The 26,020-nt window shown below is 43.3% G+C and overlaps 2 protein-coding genes across 7 annotated transcripts in view; both read left to right on the top strand.

The window, feature by feature from the left end:
* Positions 1-3,589: 3,589 nt before the first annotated feature.
* Positions 3,590-7,624, top strand: lipt1 (lipoyltransferase 1). Of its 6 annotated transcripts, none has more exons than XM_079669023.1 (4): positions 3,590-4,212; positions 5,644-6,432; positions 6,527-6,766; positions 7,176-7,624. In XM_079669023.1, the coding sequence occupies exons 1-4, from the start codon at positions 4,200-4,202 to the stop codon at positions 7,556-7,558; spliced, it is 1,425 nt and encodes a 474-aa protein (XP_079525149.1). In that variant the 5' UTR covers positions 3,590-4,199; the 3' UTR covers positions 7,559-7,624. The 6 variants fall into 6 exon arrangements, with proteins under 6 accessions (XP_079525149.1, XP_079525151.1, XP_079525150.1 ...); XM_079669025.1 differs by lacking the exon at positions 3,590-4,212 and adding an exon at positions 5,040-5,161; XM_079669024.1 differs by lacking the exon at positions 3,590-4,212 and adding an exon at positions 5,051-5,146.
* Positions 7,625-13,109: 5,485 nt separating this feature from the next.
* The window catches only part of eif5b (eukaryotic translation initiation factor 5B), a 34,630-nt gene continuing 21,719 nt past the window's right edge, over positions 13,110-26,020 (top strand). Inside the window, 9 exon segments of the mRNA XM_079672823.1 lie at positions 13,110-13,265; positions 16,721-16,831; positions 18,330-18,393; positions 18,465-18,569; positions 21,260-21,737; positions 21,967-22,097; positions 22,174-22,251; positions 22,344-22,494; positions 25,283-25,384. Coding sequence (XP_079528949.1) covers positions 13,231-13,265; positions 16,721-16,831; positions 18,330-18,393; positions 18,465-18,569; positions 21,260-21,737; positions 21,967-22,097; positions 22,174-22,251; positions 22,344-22,494; positions 25,283-25,384 — 1,255 coding nt within the window. The 5' untranslated portion in view covers positions 13,110-13,230.

The following is a 26,020-nucleotide window of genomic DNA, read 5'->3' as shown; positions in this document are numbered from 1 at the left end:
CTGGGTTATTGAATCTACTCTCTCTCTGGGTTATTGAATCTACTCTCTCTGGGTTATTGAATCTACTCTCTCTGGGTTATTGAATCTACTCTCTCTCTGGGTTATTGAATCTATTCTCTCTGGGTTATTGAATCTACTCTCTCTTGGTTATTGAATCTACTCTCTCTCTCTCTGGGTTATTGAATCTACTCTCTCTGGGTTATTGAATCTACTCTCTCTCTGGGTTATTGAATCTACTCTCTCTGGGTTATTGAATCTTCTCTCTCTGGGTTATTGAATCTACTCTCTCTGGGTTATTGAATCTACTCTCTCTGTGGGTTATTGAATCTACTCTCTCTGGGTTATTGAATCTACTCTCTCTGGGTTATTGAATCTATTCTCTCTGGGTTATTGAATCTACTCTCTCTCTGGGTTATTGAATCTACTCTCTCTTGGTTATTGAATCTACTCTCTCTCTGGGTTATTGAATCTACTCTCTCTGGGTTATTGAATCTATTCTCTCTGGGTTATTGAATCTACTCTCTCTGGGTTATTGAATCTTCTCTCTCTCTGGGTTATTGAATCTACTCTCTCTGGGTTATTGAATCTACTCTCTCTCTGGGTTATTGAATCTACTCTCTCTGGTTTATTGAATCTATTCTCTCTGGGTTATTGAATCTACTCTCTCTGGGTTATTGAATCTATTCTCTCTCTCTGGGTTATTGAATCTACTCTCTCTCTGGGTTATTGAATCTACTCGCTCTGGGTTATTGAATCTACTCTCTCTCTGGGTTATTGAATCTACTCTCTCTGGGTTATTGAATCTACTCTCTCTCTGGGTTATTGAATCTATTCTCTCTGGGTTATTGAATCTACTCTCTCTCTGGGTTATTGAATCTACTCTCTCTTGGTTATTGAATCTACTCTCTCTCTGGGTTATTGAATCTACTCTCTCTGGGTTATTGAATCTATTCTCTCTGGGTTATTGAATCTACTCTCTCTGGGTTATTGAATCTTCTCTCTCTCTGGGTTATTGAATCTACTCTCTCTGGGTTATTGAATCTACTCTCTCTCTGGGTTATTGAATCTACTCTCTCTGGGTTATTGAATCTATTCTATCTGGGTTATTGAATCTACTCTCTCTGGGTTATTGAATCTATTCTCTCTCTCTGGGTTATTGAATCTACTCTCTCTGGGTTATTGAATCTATTCTCTCTCTCTGGGTTATTGAATCTACTCTCTCTCTGGGTTATTGAATCTACTCGCTCTGGGTTATTGAATCTACTCTCTCTCTGGGTTATTGAATCTACTCTCTCTGGGTTATTGAATCTACTCTCTCTGGGTTATTCAATCTACTCTCTCTCTGGGTTATTGAATCTTCTCTCTCTGGGTTATTGAATCTACTCTCTCTCTGGGTTATTGAATCTATTCTCTCTGGGTTATTGAATCTACTCTCTCTCTGGATTATTGAATCTACTCTCTCTTGGTTATTGAATCTACTCTCTCTCTGGGTTATTGAATCTACTCTCTCTGGGTTATTGAATCTACTCTCTCTGGGTTATTGAATCTACTCTCTCTGGGTTATTGAATCTTCTCTCTCTCTGGGTTATTGAATCTACTCTCTCTGGGTTATTGAATCTACTCTCTCTCTGGGTTATTGAATCTATTCTCTCTGGGTTATTGAATCTACTCTCTCTGGGTTATTGAATCTACTCTCTCTCTGGGTTATTGAATCTACTCTCTCTCTGGGTTATTGAATCTATTCTCTCTCACTGGGTTATTGAATCTTCTCTCTCTCTGGGTTATTGAATCTACTCTCTCTCTCTGGGTTATTGAATCTATTCTTTCTCTGGGTTATTGAATCTACTCTCTCTCTGGGTTATTGAATCTATTCTCTGGGTTATTGAATCTTCTCTCGCTCTGGGTTATTGAATCTACTCTCTCTGGGTTATTGAATCTACTCTCTCTCTGGGTTATTGAATCCATTCTCTCTGGGTTATTGAATCCATTCTCTCTGGGTTATTGAATCTACTCTCTCTGGGTTATTGAATCTATTCTCTCTGGGTTATTGAATCTACTCTCTCTGGGTTATTGAATCTTCTCTCTCTCTGGGTTATTGAATCTACTCTCTCTGGGTTATTGAATCTACTCTCTCTCTGGGTTATTGAATCTACTCTCTCTGGGTTATTGAATCTATTCTCTCTGGGTTATTGAATCTACTCTCTCTGGGTTATTGAATCTATTCTCTCTCTCTGGGTTATTGAATCTACTCTCTCTGGGTTATTGAATCTATTCTCTCTCTCTGGGTTATTGAATCTACTCTCTCTCTGGGTTATTGAATCTACTCGCTCTGGGTTATTGAATCTACTCTCTCTCTGGGTTATTGAATCTACTCTCTCTGGGTTATTGAATCTACTCTCTCTGGGTTATTGAATCTACTCTCTCTCTGGGTTATTGAATCTTCTCTCTCTGGGTTATTGAATCTACTCTCTCTCTGGGTTATTGAATCTATTCTCTCTGGGTTATTGAATCTACTCTCTCTCTGGATTATTGAATCTACTCTCTCTTGGTTATTGAATCTACTCTCTCTCTGGGTTATTGAATCTACTCTCTCTGGGTTATTGAATCTACTCTCTCTGGGTTATTGAATCTACTCTCTCTGGGTTATTGAATCTTCTCTCTCTCTGGGTTATTGAATCTACTCTCTCTGGGTTATTGAATCTACTCTCTCTCTGGGTTATTGAATCTACTCTCTCTGGGTTATTGAATCTATTCTCTCTGGGTTATTGAATCTACTCTCTCTGGGTTATTGAATCTACTCTCTCTCTGGGTTATTGAATCTACTCTCTCTCTGGGTTATTGAATCTATTCTCTCTCACTGGGTTATTGAATCTTCTCTCTCTCTGGGTTATTGAATCTACTCTCTCTCTCTGGGTTATTGAATCTATTCTTTCTCTGGGTTATTGAATCTACTCTCTCTCTGGGTTATTGAATCTATTCTCTGGGTTATTGAATCTTCTCTCGCTCTGGGTTATTGAATCTACTCTCTCTGGGTTATTGAATCTACTCTCTCTCTGGGTTATTGAATCCATTCTCTCTGGGTTATTGAATCCATTCTCTCTGGGTTATTGAATCTACTCTCTCTGGGTTATTGAATCTATTCTCTCTGGGTTATTGAATCTACTCTCTCTGGGTTATTGAATCTTCTCTCTCTCTGGGTTATTGAATCTACTCTCTCTGGGTTATTGAATCTACTCTCTCTCTGGGTTATTGAATCTACTCTCTCTGGGTTATTGAATCTATTCTCTCTGGGTTATTGAATATACTCTCTCTGGGTTATTGAATCTATTCTCTCTCTCTGGGTTATTGAATCTACTCTCTCTCTGGGTTATTGAATCTACTCTCTCTGGGTTATTGAATCTACTCTCTCTGGGTTATTGAATCTACTCTCTCTCTGGGTTATTGAATCTACTCTCTCTGGGTTATTGAATCTACTCTCTCTGGGTTATTGAATCTATTCTCTCTGGTTTATTGAATCTACTCTCTCTGGGTTATTGAATCTACTCTCTCTGGGTTATTGAATCTATTCTCTGGGTTATTGAATCTTCTCTCTCTGGGTTATTGAATCTATTCTCTATGGGTTATTGAATCTACTCTCTCTATGGGTTAGTCCATCCCTTATTAACCCCTGCAGCGCCTCATGCTCACTTTGTTTCAGTTCTCGTTGGACATTTATCTTTTTCCATAGTTTGCTTCCTGGTTTCTGTGACGTGTGAACACCGAAATCAACAACAAATGACCGGATTGGCCCAATCCTTGGAGCTCCTCACACACCAGGACCCCTTGGCTAACTAACAGGGCGTCCCATTGACTTGCATAGAGCTCCCTGGTTGATAATAGACGAGTTGGGATGGTGGAGAAATGCTCTCCGCAGACCCATTCTCACAGCGTTATCAACCTTTTTCTTACTCAATATCAAGCCACACTTATTGTTTTTACTTCGGCTCTGAGGGTTTGTGTGAGCAGAGGATGAGTTTCGCTTGTTCTCGCTGTATCGCCGACCCGGAAACCTGTCCGCTCCTCGCAGCAACGAGCCTCGCAACGAGCCTCGCAACGTCCCGACCAATCAGAGCACAGTGGGCTCACATGGAGGGGTGGCAGGAGCTCCAAAAAGCCTTGTAGGACAGAGAGTGAATACACAGACTATACAGAGATGCTGTATGAGGAACCAATGTGAGTTTGGAACATTGAACAATGTAATCTATTCTAGTAGACCTCAACTATGGAAATATGATCAGTAGAAATGACATGGACCTTTAATAAAGTGTTACCCGGAGGCAGAGAGGAAGAGAGACAGAGGATTATTAAGAAAGACAACATGTCTGCATACCTGAGAGAGGCCTGCAGACTGAGAGGAAACACATGATGACAAACACAAGTTATAGTTTTATATTTATTTCCACTCTTTTTAAACACACACATGTGCTTCTTATTAATTAACAGAATTATAATTTATTTCTAATTTAAGCAAGATTATTTAAAGCATCGATAGTTAAGTGAATATATGTTTAATATCATCATCATAATCATTTACATTTAATATAATTAATAATGTATATATTATTCATTTAATCAAATGTATAAATATAAATACATGTAATATAATATTTAAAGTAATTTACTCTTAATTCAATATACATTTTAAATTGTATATTATTAAATGTTTTTAATGGTAATGTTATTTTATTAAAGCTTACAAAATAAGTCACAGTTTTAAGCAGTTAGATTAGTTTAGTGACTCTAATGCATTCAAGTTAACCTGAAAACAATAGCTGTTAATGTCAATACCATCCATCCATCCATGTGTTATATTAGTAGCTGTTTTCTATAAATAAATCAGAGCTCTAAATATATAATATTTAATAAACTGCTGCATTATTTTAAATGTAATGTTCATTAAAGCAACGCAGGTTACAGAACAGCACGGAGCCTTTTGAGTGTGGGACCGAGTTAGAGGCGATCAAGTTACTTCCCCTTCAGAATAAAAGCACAGCCGCTTTAAAGTCACTGCGTTCTGTCTCAGTGGAACGGTCGGGTCTTTTATTTTGAAGTTCGAAAGCGGATGTTGTGTTTGTTCTCCGGTGCTTCGTCTTCGCTTCATGTCAAAGTCTGTCCTTTAAATGTATTTGAATTGTACTCATTAAACTGTTAATTAAAGACTGTTAGTTAAAGTAGAAGTTATTAAAGGTTAACGTTAGCTTTGTGTATATAACTGTATATAACTGATGCTAGAGAGTGGGTCAGAATCAGATCAATATTGTTTTATTTTGAGAATCCTAAGACAGTTCTTTGTTAGCTTTAATAAAATACAATTCCCACTTTATTTGGATTTTATATTTCAAGGTAAAAAATACAAAGAAAAGTGTTTTTAGGTGAAGTCAATTTTAACCTTTTAACCCCTGTTTTTACTGTGGAGCTAGTTGTTATTAACCTTTATAAAGATCACCAGAATATGTTATATCAAATTACCTGAAAATATAACCCATTTATAACGTTTATCTCTTTATGTTAGTAAATATTAGTAAATGTTAGTAAAGTCACATTAAATAAATCTAAATAAACATTGATCTGATTGAAACGTCTCTATGATGATGATGTTCTCAGATGGCGCACGGAGAGGATCTGTGATGTCGGCCGTCAGGAGGTCGCTGTCTCTTCTGGGCGGGGCCTCCCGGAGCAGCTCCTCCCTCTTTGGCTCCTCCCTGGTTGGCTCCTCCTCATGTAGCCCCTCCCCCATATCCTCCCTCATTGGCTCCTCCTCCAGCAGCTCCTCCCCCATCTCCTCCCTCATTGGCTCCTACCTGTTTCGTTCCTTCTCCAGTAGCTCCTCCTCCTCCCCCAGAAGCTCCTCCCTCATTGGCTCCTCCCTCATTGGCTCCTCCCTGGTTCGTTCCTTCACCAGTAGCTCCTCCTCCTCCCCCAGAAGCTCCTCCCTCATTGGCTCTTCCTCCCTGGTAGACTCCTCCTCTGCCCTGTTAGGCTCCTCCTCCCCAGGCCTGGTTCTGCTCTCCCTCTCCACAGATGTGTTTCAGAACTTGGCTCTGGAGGAGTGGATCGACGCCCACCTGGACCTGCAGAAGCTCCGCCTCCTGCTGCTGTGGAGGAACCGCCCCTCTGTTGTGATTGGACGGCACCAGAACCCCTGGATGGAGGCGGACCTTCCCGTGATGAGGCGAGCGGGGGTGCCTCTGGCTCGGAGACGCAGCGGGGGCGGCACGGTTTACCACGATCTGGGGAACCTGAACGCAACGTTCTTCAGCTCCAAGCAGGCGTATGATAGGCCGAGGAACCTGAAGGTGGTGACAGACGCTCTGAAGAGGCTCTGCCCACAACTGGACGTCAGAGCCACGGAGCGGCTGGATATCGTGCTCAACGGACACCTCAAGATCTCAGGTGGGTTTCTTTGCGCATGTTATTCTATATGAGCTAAGGTCAGAAGGATGTCATCTCTGTAGCAGCTGAGTATCTGATGATATCATATCTAAAGTATCCCTCTGTGAGACAGGAAGTGCGTCTCGTCTCAGCAGGAAGTCGTCATACCACCACCTGACTCTACTGCACTCGGCCGATCGAGCCTCTCTCTCCTCGATGCTCCGCCCCTCCTGTGATGGTATCCATAGCAACGCCACGCCCAGCGTCCGCTCACCTGTTGCTAACCTGAGTGACCACGCCCCCTCGCTGAAGTGGGAGGAGCTTATGGAAGCGCTGCAGGTGCAGTTCAACACAGGTGAGAGAGAGACAGACAGACAGACAGACAGAAAGACAGACAGAGAGAGAGAGAGAGAGAGAGAGAGAGAGAGAGAGAGAGAGAGAGAGAGAGAGAGAGAGAGAGAGAGAGAGAGAGAGAGCATGTAACTATGGTCGTGCTAATAAAGCTATTGAATTGAGAGAGGGGGCGCCCTCTGGTGGACAGCTGCTCACACTGCAGTCACGTTTGTTAAAATTATAATATAAATAAAATAAACAAATAAAAAATACTGTGTAAATTAAAAAACATATAGATAAATATATATGGGGGAAATAATAAAATCACAATAAATACCAACCAACAGTAGGAAAAAAATCACAAGATTTTAAGATTTTTCAATAAAATAAAAAATGAAATAAAAACTAATCTTTGTTGTTTTTCTCCGCAGAGTTCGGCCTCAGCGCCGCGCCCTCGCACGTGGACCCGTCCGATGACTCGGCGTTCCCCGGCGTGCTGGCGGCGGCGGAGGATCTGCGCGGTTGGGACTGGACGTTCGGGAAGACGCCGAAGTTCAGCCTTCAGACGAGTCTGCCGGGGGGGGGTCACCTGAGCCTGCAGGTGGTCAGCGGACGGATGGAAGGCGTGGAGCTGAGCCTCCTGGAGGACTGGATCCCAGAGAGGCTGATCGGAGCGATGACAGACGCGCTCTGCGGGGAGAAGTTCTGCAGAAAGCATGCGGCCGCAGCGCTGAGTGCACGCCTGCTGCAGGGGGGGGGGGTGCAGCGCAGAGTGAAGGTCCTCTGTGACGACATCATCAACGCATTGGGATGAAACGAGAACTGATCATGGTGCCCAGGAAATACATTCTCAATAAATCTTATTTTTTTATTTATCAAAGTCAACGTCATTGTCAATCTTTCAGTTTGTGTGCAGAGATCAAAATATATATAAAAGTATTTTTATACCTATACGCACAATTAGACAGTTGATACGAACAGAACGAGTAGAAGCTGGAGTTCATACCGAGGGAACCCTCCTGTCAGTCCTCCATCCGATTGATTTGATATATTTCTATTGATCACACTACAATATAACATCTTATGAACGGGTGGGAATTGAACCGGCAGCCTTGGAAACTAAATCAGGGGGTCCGCGGAGTCTTAAAAAGTATTAAAAGTTGATAAATCAATGTAGCGAAAATGAAGGCTATTAAAAAGTATGAAAGGGCATTTTCCAAGGTGTTACATTTTGTAGCTTGTCTTCAATCAGTATATAAATGGTCCAAAGAGGTTGTGTTCTACAGTCTGCCTGAATGTAATCATTGCGTAGGTGTGTAGTGTGATCCTGTGTAGTTTATTTATGGCATCCCGTTGGATATGACGTCATCTGAACAGGACATCGCACGCTCACTGCTTGATAGCGCGAAGGTCCGTTTACGCCGGTTGTTAAACAACATCGTTATGGGGAAATGCAAGTCTGCGTCCAAATGGTTGGAAGATAAGCAGGAAGGACAATCAATACTGTATATAGTCAATGTGAGGTAAAGTGTGTCGCCAAGGTAACCGGTTAAAACTCAAAGTCGATATGAGGTCTTAAAATGTATGGAAAGAGTCTTAAAAAGGTCTTTAAAGGTCTTCCATCTGACTTCAGGATTCCTGAATTTACTAGACCCTCCAGAAAAACGCGATTCTGCGATCGCAGAATTTACCGCATAATCAGCAAAATGGCGCAGATTTGTAAAATGCCGCATATTTATCAAAAGGCCGCATAATCCCCGCATTTTTCCACACAAAGTTGAGGGAAAAAAAAGTCAACTCGTCTTGACGTGACGTCATCAGCTCGCGCATCACAGAATGTAAACAACACTGTATAGAGTGAACGTGTGGAGCTCACACGATAGAGAAAACACCAGGATGAAAAAATCTAATCCATCTAGGGTATATTGTATACCCTGTAAAGACACTACCTCCTCTACCACTGAGCTACACACCGGTCTGATATCACGGGACCTTTCTGACACTTTGTATGACCTAAGATTAAAAGGAAAAATATCTGGATGCAAAATAAAATGAAGGAAATTCTGTTTAAAAACATTTTCTGGGTTTTTTATTATTTATAATTAAAAAAAGAAAATTAAATGTTTGAATAAAAAAATGTTTAACGTTTTTCTGAAACGTCCCGAATTTAATTATTATTATCTACGATTAAGATTAATACATGTATAAACACAAATATATAACAATGTGTTTTATTTAAAGGTCTTTCTTTCCATTAATGAATGAAACACTATGTAAACGAATACTTTAAAAAGGTGCTTCATTTTGAGCTTCATTTCTGCTGTTTCTTCACACCTTTTTTATAATTAATCTCTATTAATTAATGTATTACTAATTAAAGTAATTTTGTTGTTTTTTATTAGTTATTCTTGGTCTAAATTAAAGTGTGACGCTCAGCAGACAGCTCATGTCGCAGCACGCATGCGCATTGAACCCCTTCTGTGCCATGCTGCTGAGCGGATCTCTGCCTCAGAAGAGAGGTATCACTCCGCCGATTCTCCAGGGACTACATTCCATCAGATTGTCTTTAGTAATTTTAGAAAATTGTTTAAATAAAGAATACAACTAATTCCAAAAACAGTCAAATGGAAGAAAATATGCAAAATAATAAAAAAAAATGTTTTGTATAAATGTTTACATTTTTGTGATTTTTGGGACGATAAATATAATTTAATTAAAATGTTTCTTTGTGCTGTGCAGGTCTTTGTGCAGGTCTTTGTGCTGTGCAAGTCTTTCTGCAAGTCTTTGTGCAGGTCTTTGTGCAGGTCTTTGTGCTATGCAAGTCTTTGTGCTGTGCAGGTCTTTGTGCAGGTCTTTGTGCTATGCAAGTCTTTGTGCAAGTCTTTGTGCAGGTCTTTGTGCTATGCAGGTCTTTGTGCTATGCAGGTCTTTGTGCTGTGCAGGTCTTTGTGCAGGTCTTTGTGCTGTGCAGGTCTTTGTGCTATGCAGGTCTTTGTGCAGGTCTTTGTGCTATGCAAGTCTTTGTGCAGGTCTTTGTGCTATGCAGGTCTTTGTGCTATGCAGGTCTTTGTGCAGGTCTTTGTGCTATGCAGGTCTTTGTGCTATGCAGGTCTTTGTGCAGGTCTTTGTGCTATGCAAGTCTTTGTGCAGGTCTTTGTGCTATGCAAGTCTTTCTGCAAGTCTTTGTGCTATGCAGGTCTTTGTGCAAGTCTTTGTGCTATGCAGGTCTTTGTGCAGGTCTTTGTGCTATGCAGGTCTTTGTGCAGGTCTTTGTGCTATGCAGGTCTTTGTGCAGGTCTTTGTGCTATGCAGGTCTTTGTGCTATGCAGGTCTTTGTGCAGGTCTTTGTGCTATGCAGGTCTTTGTGCTATGCAGGACTTTGTGCTATGCAGGTCTTTGTGCTATGCAGGTCTTTGTTCAGGTCTTTGTGCTATGCAGGTCTTTGTGCTATGCAGGTCTTTGTGCTATGCAGGTCTTTGTTCAGGTCTTTGTGCTATGCAGGTCTTTGTTCAGGTCTTTGTGCTATGCAGGTCTTTGTGCTATGCAGGTCTTTGTGCTATGCAGGTCTTTGTTCAGGTCTTTGTGCTATGCAGGTCTTTGTGCTATGCAGGTCTTTGTGCTATGCAGGTCTTTGTGCTATGCAGGTCTTTGTTCAGGTCTTTGTGCTATGCAGGTCTTTGTGCTATGCAGGTCTTTGTTCAGGTCTTTGTGCTATGCAGGTCTTTGTGCTATGCAGGTCTTTGTTCAGGTCTTTGTGCTATGCAGGTCTTTGTGCTATGCAGGTCTTTGTGCTATGCAGGTCTTTGTGCTGTGCAGGTCTTTGTGCTGTGCAGGTCTTTGTTCAGGTCTTTGTGCTATGCAGGTCTTTGTGCTGTGCAGGTCTTTGTGCTATGCAGGTCTTTGTGCTATGCAGGTCTTTGTGCAGGTCTTTGTGCAGGTCTTTGTGCTATGCAGGTCTTTGTGCTATGCAGGTCTTTGTTCAGGTCTTTGTGCTATGCAGGTCTTTGTGCAGGTCTTTGTGCTATGCAGGTCTTTGTGCAGGTCTTTGTGCTGTTCAGGTCTTTGTGCAGGTCTTTGTGCTATGCAGGTCTTTGTGCTATGCAGGTCTTTGTTCAGGTCTTTGTGCTATGCAGGTCTTTGTGCAGGTCTTTGTGCTATGCAGGTCTTTGTGCAGGTCTTTGTGCTATGCAGGTCTTTGTGCTATGCAGGTCTTTGTGCTATGCAGGTCTTTGTTCAGGTCTTTGTGCTATGCAGGTCTTTGTGCTGTGCAGGTCTTTGTGCTCTGCAGGTCTTTGTGCTATGCAGGTCTTTGCGCTATGCAGGTCTTTGCGCTATGCAGGTCTTTGTTCAGGTCTTTGTGCTATGCAGGTCTTTGTGCTATGCAGGTCTTTGTGCTATGCAGGTCTTTGTGCTATGCAGGTCTTTGCGCTATGCAGGTCTTTGTGCTATGCAGGTCTTTGTGCTATGCAGGTCTTTGTGCTATGCAGGTCTTTGTGCTATGCAGGTCTTTGTGCTATGCAGGTCTTTGGGTTCACTCCCATGTTGATAAGAGAATTAGAAACTTGCGAAAATATGACTTTAAAGTGGACCTATATCATGCCTATACAAAACATGTCTGTGAAGGTTTTTTTTCAAAATCAGATCACCCTTTGTAGCCATGCCTCAAACCTCTCTTTTGCAGCCTTGTTAGAGGAACGCGGATATTGGGTCTTTAGCTTGAAAAAAATAAAGAAGAGGAGGAGGTGGAGCTAATGCCTGATCAGAATAGAGTGGCGAAGTCCTTCCCCTTCCGGTCGAGCTCCATGGGACCTTATTTTGGAAAAATTATGACCTTAATGTTTAATGTCAACCATTTGTGCAGATAGCGTGAAGTAGAAAAGATCGCCGGTGCTAATGTAGCGTGAGCATTTCTCCCCCGGGCTTAAACGGCGTATTATAGAATGATCACACCGGTGTGACAGTACTCTTCAAAGGGTTCACAAAATATGACTACTACTCTTACTGTTTAACACTTTGGTTTACTTAATGTTACTTCATATTAAGGCTAATGAAAATGACAAGGCTGTAATGCTAACTAATGTGCTAGCTACTAGCTAGGTAGCTAACTTGATCCAGCCACTCCTGGTCCTTTCATCAGACGGGAAGCGAAAGAACGAGCAAGACCCATTGCTGGTATGATAACAACCTGGTCACACAGGCATCTTGTTAAAGTGATCTTATCTTAGCTATCTCTTATTTTTAGCAGAGGAAAACAATTATGACATCACTTACACGACTCTGGGATTTGTAGTCTTTCTAGTTGCATATTTTTCATAGTCTTATATTTCAACAGTTTTACGACAAACTGTGGCCTTTTTTGACATGGAAATGATTTTTTAAAGGTTAGGGTTCGTGGCACAATTCAAACGGGATCGAAAGATACGTTTTCTCTCTCCATTGACTTCTATATATCATTTTTCCTAAATAAGGTCCAATGGACCGGAAGTAGATGGGCGTGACTTCGCCACTCTATTCTACCAGAGATAAAGTTAAATTCTGCTGTGATAAAACGCCATCCTGTTCTAAACCACATCAAGGATAATTTCTGAAACAGTATGGAGCTCAAATGACTTTTCTCTTGCAGGTTTATCACAAGGTGAGTTCCTTTTTTATTTCCTGCTTTTTAAACACATGTGCTCTCCAGTACAGGTTAGCTCTGAGTGTTAGCGAGGCTTGCTAATTTAAACAAAGACGAAATTACGTCCAAAACACATCAGGCATTGTTTCTGATAGCAACTCTCTGTGGGTCCGCCGACGTCACCTCAGATGGACACGTCAGTTCGGATGGAATCTGTATCGGCTCGTTGTACACCCGTTTTTAAAAGATTTGGGTACGGAGGATAAGAGAGAGGGTTTTATTTTCTGACGCTGCTTGAGTTCCCTGACGCACCTAGGACACATATTTATGTATAAAAGTGGATAGGTCCCCTTTAAGTTGCTTTTAAAATGTATTTGGGATGAATGTTTTAAAAGGATTTCATTTTCTGGGCAACAAATGAAATACAGATATACATATTTAATTGAAGGACAGCATTAAGATTCATTTATTGAATTCATTATTATTATTAATACTTTTTTATCATTGGTTTTTATTTTTAATATTCTTTTTCTTATTATTTAATTTGAATTTAAATGTACTTAATTACAAGTCATATATATATTATTTTATTGTAATTTTGTATATATTCGCTGTTAATGGTCATTTTCAATTTGTATTATTTCTGTATTTTATTGTATATTTTTAATCATCCGTCTCTCTAACGGTCCTTGTTTCTATGGTAACGGCAGCGCATTCTTTGCTCTCTCTGGTCCCGGAAGAATCCGTGGAGTAAGACCTCGCTGCGGTCCAAGCTGGAGACGATCTTTGTGACAGTGTGTGTGTGTGTGAATCCGTCGTTGAACGGACAGAGAACCGGAGAGCAACCGGAGCACCGGAGCAGAAGCAGAATGGGGAAGAAACAGAAGAAGTCCGGAGAGGACAGGTAACGATTTGACGGTCTCACAGACACCTGACAGCGGACAGGACTGTTAGCATTGTGTTAGCTTAGCTGCTAACCGCGAGAGCGCCTGTTCAACAGTGAGTGGAAAGCTACATGCTACGCTACGTGCTACGCTACATGCTAACAGGCGGTACAATGAGGGGGAGCTAAGATGCTAAGCTAACTGTTAGCATGTCTATCTCCTATCACAATGTGACATTTATTTAAGCCTTTTTAAAAACACTCTTACAACTCGTTCAGATAAATCACACACACACACACACACACACACACACACACACACACACACACACACACACACACACACACACACACACACACACACACACACACACACACACACACACACACACACACACACACAGATATAAAGATGCTTTATTTATCCCGACTGTTTAAACTATCACGTCCCAGTAGCTGTGTGTAACAGTCTGATGTAACACCTGTTAGCTTCTCCACAGGTAAACCATCACAGGTAACCCCCTGTGAAAACACTCTGTTAGCAACACATGTCCTGCTTTAGTAACCTTGAACAAAGGAGAGAAAGTGGTTCAAATGAGCAGTAGAAGCTCCAAGTACCTGTTGTTGTGGAATATGTCTATGTTGTGATAAATACAGATTCATTCAGGAAAAGAAGAAGAACATTTCCCACTGAAATGTAGAGTATGGAGTCTTAAGAGAAAATACTAAATAACCCTGTACACATTTTGATAAATAAACGAGAACATTAAAACAATTAATTATTTGCTGTCTTTTTAGTTCAGTATATAATAAATAAAACACACATTACTTCAGCTTGAATGAGAGTAAAGAGTGACTGGGGCACGGGGGCTCAGAGAAAGGGCCGAGTCGGCAGCTTTTTGTTCACATTGTTCAAAGGGAGGAAGAGGAGGAACTACCTATTATGGTCACTTTAAAGAGTCCTCTCCTGATAGTATGTAGGGTCTCTACTTTAAAGAGTCCTCTCCTGCTGATGTTCAGGTGTATATCAGTGTGTAGTGTCTCTACTTTAAAGAGTCCTCTCCTGCTGATGTTCAGGTGTATATCAGTGTGTAGTGTCTCTACTTTAAAGAGTCCTCTCCTGCTGATGTTCAGGTGTATATCAGTGTGTAGTGTCTCTACTTTAAAGAGTCCTCTCCTGCTGATGTTCAGTTGTATATCAGTATGTAGTGTCTCTACTTTAAAGAGTCCTCTCCTGCTGATGTTCAGGTGTATATCAGTATGTAGTGTCTCTACTTTAAAGAGTCCTCTCCTGCTGATGTTCAGGGGTATATCAGTATGTAGTGTTTCTACTTTAAAGAGTCCTCTCCTGATAGTATGTGGTGTCTCTACTTTAAAGAGTCCTCTCCTGCTGATGTTCAGGTGTATATCAGTATGTAGTGTCTCAACTTTAAAGAGTCCTCTCCTGCTGATGTTCAGGTGTATATCAGTATGTGGTGTCTCTACTTTAAAGAGTCCTCTCCTGCTGATGTTCAGGGGTATATCAGTATGTAGTGTCTCAACTTTAAAGAGTCCTCTCCTGCTGATGTTCAGGGGTATATCAGTATGAAGTGTCTCTACTTTAAAAAGTCCTCTCCTGATAGTATGTAGTGTCTCTACTTTAAAGAGTCCTCTCCTGCTGATGTTCAGGTGTATATCAGTATGTAGTGTCTCTACTTTAAAGAGTGCTCTCCTGCTGATGTTCAGGTGTATATCAGTATGTAGTGTCTCTACTTTAAAGAGTCCTCTCCTGCTGATGTTCAGGTGTATATCAGTATGTGGTGTCTCTACTTTAAAGAGTCCTCTCCTGCTGATGTTCAGGTGTATATCAGTATGTAGTGTCTCTACTTTAAAGAGTCCTCTCCTGCTGATGTTCAGGTGTATATCAGTATGTAGTGTCTCTACTTTAAAGAGTCCTCTCCTGCTGATGTTCAGCTGTATATCAGTATGTAGTGTCTCTACTTTAAAGAGTCCTCTCCTGCTGATGTTCAGTTGTATATCAGTATGTAGTGTCTCTACTTTAAAGAGTCCTCACCTGCTGATGTTCAGGTGTTGTATATCAGTATGAAGTGTCTCTACTTTAAAGAGTCCTCTCCTGCTGATGTTCAGGTGTATATCAGTATGTAGTGTCTCTACTTTAAAGAGTCCTTTCCTGCTGATGTTCAGGTGTATATCAGTATGAAGTATCTCTACTTTAAAGAGTCCTTTCCTGCTGATGTTCAGGTGTATATCAGTATGAAGTGTCTGTACTTTAAAGAGTCCTCTCCTGCTGATGTTCAGGGGTATATCAGTATGTGGTGTCTGTACTTTAAAGAGTCCTCTCCTGCTGGTTTTCAGGTGTATATCAGTATGTAGTGTCTCTACTTTAAAGAGTCCTCTCCTGCTGATGTTCAGGTGTATATCAGTATGAAGTGTCTCTACTTTAAAGAGTCCTCTCCTGCTGATGTTCAGGTGTATATCAGTATGTAGTGTTTCTACTTTAAAAAGTCCTCTCCTGCTGATGTTCAGGTGTATATCAGTATGTAGTGTCTACTTTAAAGAGTCCTCTCCTGCTGATGTTCAGGTGTATATCAGTGTGTAGTGTCTCTACTTTAAAGAGTCCTCTCCTGCTGATGTTCAGGTGTATATCAGTATGTAGTGTCTCTACTTTAAAGAGTCCTCTCCTGCTGATGTTCAGGTGTATATCAGTATGTAGTGTCTCTACTTTAAAGAGTCCTCTCCTGCTGATGTTCAGGTGTATATCAGTATGTAGTGTCTCTACTTTAAAGAGTCCTCTCCTGCTGATGTTCAGGTGTATATCAGTATGTAGTGTTTCTACTTTAAAAAGTCCTCTCCTGCTGATGTTCAGGTGTATATCAGTATGTAGTGTCTCTACTTTAAAGAGTCCTCTCCTGCTGATGTTCAGGTGTATATCAGTATGTAGTGTCTCTACTTTAAAGAGTCCTCTCCTGCTGATGTTCAGGTGTATATCAGTATGTAGTGTTTCTACTTTAAAAAGTCCTCTCCTGCTGATGTTCAGGTGTATATCAGTATGTAGTGTCTCTACTTTAAAGAGTCCTCTCCTGCTGATGTTCAGGTGTATATCAGTATGTAGTGTCTCTACTTTAAAGAGTCCTCTCCTGCTGATGTTCAGGTGTATATCAGTATGTAGTGTCTCTACTTTAAAGAGTCCTCTCCTGCTGATGTTCAGGTGTATATCAGTATGTAGTGTCTCTACTTTAAAGAGTCCTCTCCTGCTGATGTTCAGGTATATATCAGTATGTAGTGTCTCTACTTTAAAGAGTCCTCTCCTGCTGATGTTCAGGTGTATATCAGTATGTAGTGTCTACTTTAAAGAGTCCTCTCCTGCTGATGTTCAGGTGTATATCAGTATGTGGTGTCTCTACTTTAAAGAGTCCTCAGGTGTGTATCAGTATGTGGTGTCTGTACTTTAAAGAGTCCCCTCTCTTCTTCTGTAGTGCCAAAGATGACGGCGTGGATCTCGATGCTCTCGCTGCAGAGATCGAAGGACCCTCCAAAGAGCCGAAAGGAAAGAAGAAGAAGAAAGGAGTGAAGAAGGAGGACTACGAGTGAGCCGCCATCTTTAATCCCCCTTAGGGCTGAACGATATATCGTGTCATGGCGATAAAAGCGATATGCGCATGCGCGATATTCACATCGCAGGGACGTGCGATTTCTATTATTATTTAAAAAAATGAGGGCGTTCGATATGAAGCAGGAGAATGAACTCAAACACGTCGTGTTACAATTATTTAGCTTCTTGCTACAAAAGGAAAACTTGCTCTCATGTCGGGGGCATGCGGGCTCTGAGTCTGCGTGCACAGCAAACAACGGTTTCAATGCCTTTGCCTGTGTTCCTCCATACTGTGGGAGAAAGGTTCAAACGGCACAGAGGAGCTGGTAGCTGTTCTTCATTTTTATAATGTTTAAAAGATGTCCTCTACTTTGCTGCTTTTTGCACAACAAAGGTTTTCATTGTGGAATAAAAAGTGAAATGAGGTATTTGGTCACGTGTGTTAGTTCCCTAACGTGATGAAGCTTCCTATAGTTTCATGTTTCATCTCTTGGATCCCTTCTGGACCCCACTCTTCTTCATTCACAGATGAGCCCCCTCATTTGAGGGAAAGCAACCTGCATGGTCGTGACCGGTTAGATCCTGAGTTAAGGTCTGATGAGTCCACCGGTTAGATCCTGACTTAAGGTCTGATGAGTCCACCTGTTAGATCCTGACTTAAGGTCTGATGAGTCCACCTGTTAGATCCTGACTTAAGGTCTGATGAGTCCACCGTTAGATCCTGACTTAAGGTCTGATGAGTCCACCTGTTAGATCCTGACTTAAGGTCTGATGAGTCCACCGTTAGATCCTGACTTAAGGTCTGATGAGTCCACCGTTAGATCCTGACTTAAGGTCTGATGAGTCCACCGGTTAGATCCTGACTTAAGGTCTGATGAGTCCACCGTTAGATCCTGACTTAAGGTCTGATGAGTCCACCGTTAGATCCTGACTTAAGGTCTGATGAGTCCACCGTTAGATCCTGACTTAAGGTCTGATGAGTCCACCTGTTAGATCCTGACTTAAGGTCTGATGAGTCCACCTGTTAGATCCTGACTTAAGGTCTGATGAGTCCACCGTTAGATCCTGACTTAAGGTCTGATGAGTCCACCGTTAGATCCTGACTTAAGGTCTGATGAGTCCACCGTTAGGATCCTGACTTAAGGTCTGATGAGTCCACCTGTTAGATCCTGACTTAAGGTCTGATGAGTCCACCTGTTAGATCCTGACTTAAGGTCTGATGAGTCCACCGTTAGATCCTGACTTAAGGTCTGATGAGTCCACCGTTAGATCCTGACTTAAGGTCTGATGAGTCCACCGTTAGGATCCTGACTCAGATCCTTCATCCGGTTCAATATAAACACTATATATATCGCAGGGGAAAAGAATATCGCTATGTCAGTTTTTTCAATATCGTGCAGCCCTAATCCTCCTCCTCCTCCTCCTCCTCCTCCTCCTCCTCCTCTTGTTGTTGTTGTTGTTGTTGACCCTGCCTGGTGTGTGTGCTCCTGCAGCGAGGAGGAGGTCCTGAAGGAGCTGGAGGAGTTATCTCTGGAGGCTCAGGGAGGGAGAGCAAAGGTAAGCTGGGAAACCCTCCTGTTGGTTGGTTTGTTTGTTTGCATTGTTTACCTGTTGTTGTCTTTGTCCAGGCTGAGGAGGCGGAGGTGGTGGAGCCTCCCAAACCAGAGAAGAAGAAGACGAGGAAGGGAAAGAAAGGAGGCGCTGAGGAAGAGGAGGAGGAAGAGGAGAAGAAGGTTTGAGTTCTTTAAGATAAAAAGTTCAATTTATTTCCCTGTAAAGAAAGAGCAGTTTGTTGTTGTTGTTGTTGTTGTTGAGTCTTTTTTTCAAAATAATAAACCATCATTTCCTCGTAAATATTCCAGATGTTTCTTTTATTTATATAAAGTTCTATTTCCTCTCTGCTGACGCCAGAGGCCGAGGCGCTGCTTCAGCACCGGATCTGTCCATCGCGCGCAGCTCGAGTACCAATACCAACAAAGTCACCTGTGATCCCGCGACCCCACGTGACCCCGCGACCCCACGTGACCCCGTGACCCCACGTGACCCCGCAACCCCACGTGATCCCGCGACCTCCCGTGATCCCGCGACCCCACGTGACCCCGCGACCCCACGTGACCACGTGATCCCGCGACCCCAGGTGATCCCGCGACCCCACGTGATCCCGTGACCCAGTGACCCCGCCGGCTATATCTGCCGGAGTCGTCAGAGGATCTGTATGTAGAGTTCTATTTCCTCCCTACTGGCGCCAAGAATGTAGCCGCGGTACTCTCACATGAAAGGAACAGATCCTCAGATGTAGCCGGAGTCACCTGTGACCCCACGTGACCAAAACGTGACACCGTGACCAAACGTGACCAAACGTGACACCGTGACCCCACGTGACACCGTGACCCTGTGACACTGTGACCCCACGTGACCCTGTGACTAAACGTGACACCGTTTTTTCTACATTTCTGCTTAAACTTGCTTGAAAATTACAATTAAAAAAGTGAATGCAGGATTTGATATGTTTTACATAAGGGCAGGAATTCAGAGGGAAAGGAGCAATTTTGAGCTCTGCTCTTAAAAACGGCTTTTTTTAAGGTCATACGTCAAACGCGTCATATTACATCACAAAGTGTTTCCCCTATATACAAATAGTGGCGGCGCAGCGCCGCTGCTGAAATATGAGCGCGGCTGCTAGGGGGCGCCAGCCAGGTACCCGGAAAAAATAAACTTAATTTTTTTCTTTACTTTTTTTTTTTTTCTTAAAATAATAAGTTGCGACCCTTTTTCATTTTTGATTGTTTGTTATGTGGTATTTGTGTTACTGGCATAGGCCAGGGTAGCTCTGGGAGGGAAAAAACATTTTTGACCGTTGGCGCTCATCCAAATGTTCGGCCTTGATGTAACAACATTCATAATTAAGTCAATGTAAAACCCCTTTCACCCCGGTTACACGTTTCATTTGCCCTGTACGGTGGGCGCTGTAAGTAACTGCCAGTAACGTTACTATATTATCAATGCTACTTTAGTTATAGCCTGATATATGATAGCTAACTTCACAATGTTGTGATGTGACGTTAGCTAACATTCTGTAGCTAACGCCGGTCACTCACCAAGATAGCTGCTCTGTTCTCCTCTGGTTCTCCTCACACCACAGCTCCATTTCTCTCCCATGGCCGTTATTTCTTCTAATCCTTGGCTGCTCCTGGTCTCTTGGACGCCTAGCAGGCTCATCATTATAAGGTTGTGGTCCGTCATATGCATTCCAATATTCATGTTCAACTTCTTCTGTGTCGAAACTAGCATTGGGATCCATGTTTATTAATACGTTACACCGGCCGCTCTCCCCCTTGTGTCCCCTGTGTTACGTCACACGCGGGAGGTCACGTGCCGAGGCTTTTTTATGCGGAAGTGAACATCTCTTACTAAAACGACGCCAGATGTCACTGTAGTGTATATTTCTGTATATTTTTTGAAAATCTAGTGTATTCATCATTTCCTACACATTTATTCACAGGTGTCTCTAACCTGGAAGTTGTCCCTTAAGGTTATTTTTTTATTGAAATGACCCATTCTATCCAACATGGAGAGCTTCACAGCAGCATTGGATCAAAACTAAATAAAGCTTATCAATGGTTCACCACAAAATAACCATGTAAACAAATTGAGTGCAGATAGTGCAATAACAAAACAAAAATAACTATTGGAAAGAGGTAGCTTGACTAGCTTCACATTCAGTCACAAATAATCTAATTATCTCAAAGTGTTGTTTCAGTGCCGTTACCTGAGTGGCCGCTTTGTACTCGTCGTGTTCTTGGTGGTGTTTGTTCCTCAGGTGGCGTGTTATATTGTTCGTGTTGAACGTAGCTCTGTTCTTTCCACCACGCGGAACCTCCGCCTTGCAAACATTGCATCTGGCTTTCAATTTTAAAATACTTCCAAACTCCTGACATATTCTCTGACCCGACTCCGAGTCACCAGCTGAACGTAGCCTCTCGTTAGCTTACTGCTGCTGTTAGACACTGCGGCCAGATTTGAGAGAAATAAGCAACCAGGTCTTGGTCGCTTATTTCTCTCAAGTCTGCCAACAAAAGCCCCAAAGAAGCAACACACATGAAGTTCTGTAATTATAAACCAAAACTAAGGCCTCAGGATGACTTTAAGACGTGAACATGGTCATTTTAGTTTTTTAACATTAATTAAAATAATTAAAATAATTAATAAATAAAAAAATCCCTGATCCCCGTTCTTTTTCTCCCGATTCCGATCTTTTGAAAATCACGTGATCGGCTCCGATCCCCGATCGGCATTGGTACTCGAGCTGCCTGCGACGGACGGATCCAGAGCTGAAGCAGCGCGTAGGGACGGACGTGTGTTTCTCAGTTCTTTCTGAGGCTTTAGGAATTAAAATATTCGTCATCTAATTTCTCCTCCTCAGGCTCCTCCTCCTGCTCCTCCTCAGGCTCCTCCTCCTGCTCCTCCCTCCGACTCTGACGATGACAACATCTCTCGCTTCAAAACCAAAAAACAAACGTCTGTTTCTGAAGAAGACGTGAAGACAGGAGGAGGAGGGAAAGAGGAAGAAGGGTCTGATGATGAAGAGGAGGAGGAGGAGCCGACCTCCAGGAGGGACAAGAAGAAGAAGAACAAAGGCAAAGCGATGAAGGTCGACAGTGATGAAGAGGAGGAGGAAGATGGAGGATCCAAGATGAAGACGGCGGCTCAGAAGAAGGCGGAGAAGAAGGAGCGCGACAAGAAGAAGAAGGAGGAGGAGAGGATGAAGAGGATGAAGATGAAGGAGAAGGAGAAGGAGGGCAGCATGGAGCCCAAGAAGGAGCCAGAAGCCCCGCCCCCTCAGGAGGCTGCTCCAATCGAAGCGGCCGAGGAGCAGGAGGAGGCGGAGCCTATGGGAGAAGGTGAGACGGACAGGAAGGAGACATGCTTTTATAAAAAGTATAATATTCATGTTTTTATAGAAATTATTTTTATTTATTTAATTTTTCCACATTTTGAAAATTAAATGATTATTTTCCCTTTTTTATTTTTCCACATTTATTTAATATTATTTTACAGATGATTTTGTATGGCTCGCCTTTGACTCTAAATTCATGTTTCTTTATGGCTCATCTTCATCGTCATCATCAGAGGAGGAGACGGAGGGCGACAAGAAGAAGAAAGACAAGAAGAAGAAGAAGGGGGAGAAGGAGGAGAAGAAGAAGGGACCCAGTAAAGCCACAGTGAAGGCCATGCAGGAGGCGCTGGCCCAGATGAAAGAGGTGCAGGGGCATTCTGGGTAATGGAGTCAGTGCTTGTTGTTGTTGTGGTGTTTATTATAACTGTTGTTGTTTACAGGAGGAGGAGACGGCCAGGAAGGAGGAGGAGGAGCGAGTTCTGAGGATGGAGGAGATGGAGAAGCAGAGGGAGGAGCAGGTGAGACCCTTAAGTCTCTTGAGAGATATTCAGACATGTTTTTAATTTTGAACAAATAAAAAACATGAACTCATATATTGATAATATTTCAGGAGCGTTTGGATCAGGAGCGAAAAGACAAGAAGAAGCTGAAGGAGAAAGAGAGGAAGGAGCGTCTGAAGAAAGAAGGGAAGCTCCTCACCAAAGCTCAGAAAGATGCTAGAGCTCGAGCTGAAGCTACACTGAAGCTACTGCAGGCCCAGGGTGAGGCTACGTTAGCTTAGCATCAACACTGAAGCTACTGCAGGCCCAGGGTGAGGCTACGTTAGCTTAGCATCAACACTGAAGCTACTGCAGGCCCAGGGTGAGGCTACGTTAGCTTAGCATCAACACTGAAGCTACTGCAGGCCCAGGGTGAGGCTACGTTAGCTTAGCATCAACACTGAAGCTACTGCAGGCCCAGGGTGAGGCTACGTTAGCTTAGCATCAACACTGAAGCTACTGCAGGCCCAGGGTGAGGCTACGTTAGCTTAGCATCAACACTGAAGCTACTGCAGGCCCAGGATGAGGCTACTTTAGCTTAGCATCAACACTGAAGCTACTGCAGGCCCAGGTTGAGGCTACGTTAGCTTAGCATCAACACTGAAGCTACTGCAGGCCCAGGCTGAGGCTACGTTAGCTTAGCATCAACACTGAAGCTACTGCAGGCCCAGGCTGAGGCTACGTTAGCTTAGCATCAACACTGAAGCTACTGCAGGCCCAGGGTGAGGCTACGTTAGCTTAGCATCAACACTGAAGCTACTGCAGGCCCAGGGTGAGGCTACGTTAGCTTAGCATCAACACTGAAGCTACTGCAGGCCCAGGGTGAGGCTACGTTAGCTTAGCATCAACACTGAAGCTACTGCAGGCCCAGGGTGAGGCTACGTTAGCTTAGCATCAACACTGAAGCTACTGCAGGCCCAGGGTGAGGCTACGTTAGCTTAGCATCAACACTGAAGCTACTGCAGGCCCAGGGTGAGGCTACGTTAGCTTAGCATCAACACTGAAGCTACACTGAAGCTACTGCAGGCCCAGGGTGAGGCTACGTTAGCTTAGCATCAACACTGAAGCTACACTGAAGCTACTGCAGGCCCAGGGTGAGGCTACGTTAGCTTAGCATCAACACTGAAGCTACACTGAAGCTACTGCAAGCCCAGGGTGAGGCTACGTTAGCTTAGCATCAACACTGAAGCTACTGCAGGCCCAGGGTGAGGCTACGTTAGCTTAGCATCAACACTGAAGCTACTGCAGGCCCAGGGTGAGGCTACGTTAGCTTAGCATCAACACTGAAGCTACTGCAGGCCCAGGCTGAGGCTACGTTAGCTTAGCATCAACACTGAAGCTACTGCAGGCCCAGGCTGAGGCTACGTTAGCTTAGCATCAACACTGAAGCTACTGCAGGCCCAGGGTGAGGCTACGTTAGCTTAGCATCAACACTGAAGCTACACTGAAGCTACTGCAGGCCCAGGGTGAGGCTACGTTAGCTTAGCATCAACACTGAAGCTACACTGAAGCTACTGCAGGCCCAGGGTGAGGCTACGTTAGCTTAGCATCAACACTGAAGCTACTGCAGGCCCAGGGTGAGACTACGTTAGCTTAGCATCAACACTGAAGCTACTGCAGGCCCAGGGTGAGGCTACGTTAGCTTAGCATCAACACTGAAGCTACTGCAGGCCCAGGGTGAGGCTACGTTAGCTTAGCATCAACACTGAAGCTACTGCAGGCCCAGGCTGAGGCTACGTTAGCTTAGCATCAACACTGAAGCTACACTGAAGCTACTGCAAGCACAGGGTGAGGCTACGTTAGCTTAGCATCAACACTGAAGCTACTGCAAGCACAGGGTGAGGCTACGTTAGCTTAGCATCAACACTGAAGCTACTGCAGGCCCAGGCTGAGGCTACGTTAGCTTAGCATCAACACTGGAGCTACACTGAAGCTACTGCAGGCCCAGGGTGAGGCTACGTTAGCTTAGCACCAACACTGAAGCTACACTGAAGCTACTGCAGGCCCAGGCTGAGGCTACGTTAGCTTAGCATCAACACTGAAGCTACACTGAAGCTACTGCAGGCCCAGGCTGAGGCTACGTTAGCTTAGCATCAACACTGAATCTACTGCAGGCCCAGGCTGAGGCTACGTTAGCTTAGCATCAACACTGAATCTACTGCAGGCCCAGGCTGAGGCTACGTTAGCTTAGCATCAACACTGAATCTACTGCAGGGTGAGGCTACGTTAGCTTAGCATCAACACTGAAGCTACTGCAGGCCCAGGCTGAGGCTACGTTAGCTTAGCATCAACACTGAAGCTACTGCAGGGTGAGGCTACGTTAGCTTAGCATCAACACTGAAGCTACTGCAGGGTGAGGCTACGTTAGCTTAGCATCAACACTGAAGCTACACTGAAGCTACTGCAGGCCCAGGCTGAGGCTACGTTAGCTTAGCATCAACACTGAATCTACTGCAGGCCCAGGCTGAGGCTACGTTAGCTTAGCATCAACACTGAATCTACTGCAGGGTGAGGCTACGTTAGCTTAGCATCAACACTGAATCTACTGCAGGGTGAGGCTACGTTAGCTTAGCATCAACACTGAATCTACTGCAGGGTGAGGCTACGTTAGCTTAGCATCAACACTGAAGCTACTGCAGGCCCAGGCTGAGGCTACGTTAGCTTAGCATCTACACTGAAGCTACTGCAGGGTTAGGCTACGTTAGCTTAGCATCAACACTGAAGCTACTGCAGGCCCAGGCTGAGGCTACGTTAGCTTAGCATCAACACTGAAGCTACACTGAAGCTACTGCAGGGTGAGGCTACGTTAGCTTAGCATCAAGAGACTGGAAACACATTATTACATTTTGGAAATGTTTTGCACTTGAACAGAAATGTTCTCTTTCTGCGACACATGTCTTGTATCTTGTGATGTCGGTGGTTTACTTTATATTTCCACATGTTTCATTTATTTGTGTTTCTTTACATTCCCATGCCGTTGATCGCTTAATTATTCTCTCATGTTTTTCAGGAATTGAAGTTCCGACCCGAGACGACTCGCTGCCGAAGAAAAAGCCGGTCTACGGAGACAAGAGGAAGAAGAAGGAGAAGCCCGCGCTCCAGCCTCCAGAAGGTATCCTCGTCTCGTGGGATCTGCTTTCATTTGACTCCGCCTGTTATTCTGCGCCTCTTCTCCTCCCGCATTGAACATCGTAGAAACTCCGTTCAAACATCAAAGCGTTCAGCTCGGTTGGGAATCGATGGCTATTACTTTGATAATTCATAACTTTCATAATTCCAGAGATACATCCCATAATACATCACATTTTTAACATGGAAGTCAATGGAGGAACTCTTCAGACTTCAACAATCTTCATGCGACTTGAACTGCTAACTGTTCATTCCAACCCACTCTCTTCAGTCTGCGTACAAATACCACGACTTTACACATCGGACAATGCGTGCAATAGATACGCTAAAGTCAGATTTTTGCGTGCCTATCATACGCCAACTATTCCCATTGAGTTCTGAGTCCGAGTTTTGCGTGCATATGAGACGCAAATGGATACGGTCGGGTCTGAGGAGACCGGAAGCTGTGTGGTCCATAAAAACATGTGACTCAATATCAAGCCACGATTATTGATTTCATTTGTAATCCTATAATGTCTGACTTTTTTTGCCGTCCGTGAGGAAAAGAGCCTCAGGGTATAACACACGGTTATTTACTCAACACTAACACACAATTATCCTTGTTTTTATTTATTCGTTT

The sequence above is a fragment of the Notothenia rossii genome, assembly GCF_949606895.1.
Source record: "Notothenia rossii genome assembly, chromosome: 3".
NCBI classification, from domain to species: Eukaryota; Metazoa; Chordata; class Actinopteri; order Perciformes; family Nototheniidae; genus Notothenia; species Notothenia rossii.
Note: the sequence above shows the minus strand (reverse complement) of the source record. Positions and strands in the feature narration are given on the sequence as shown.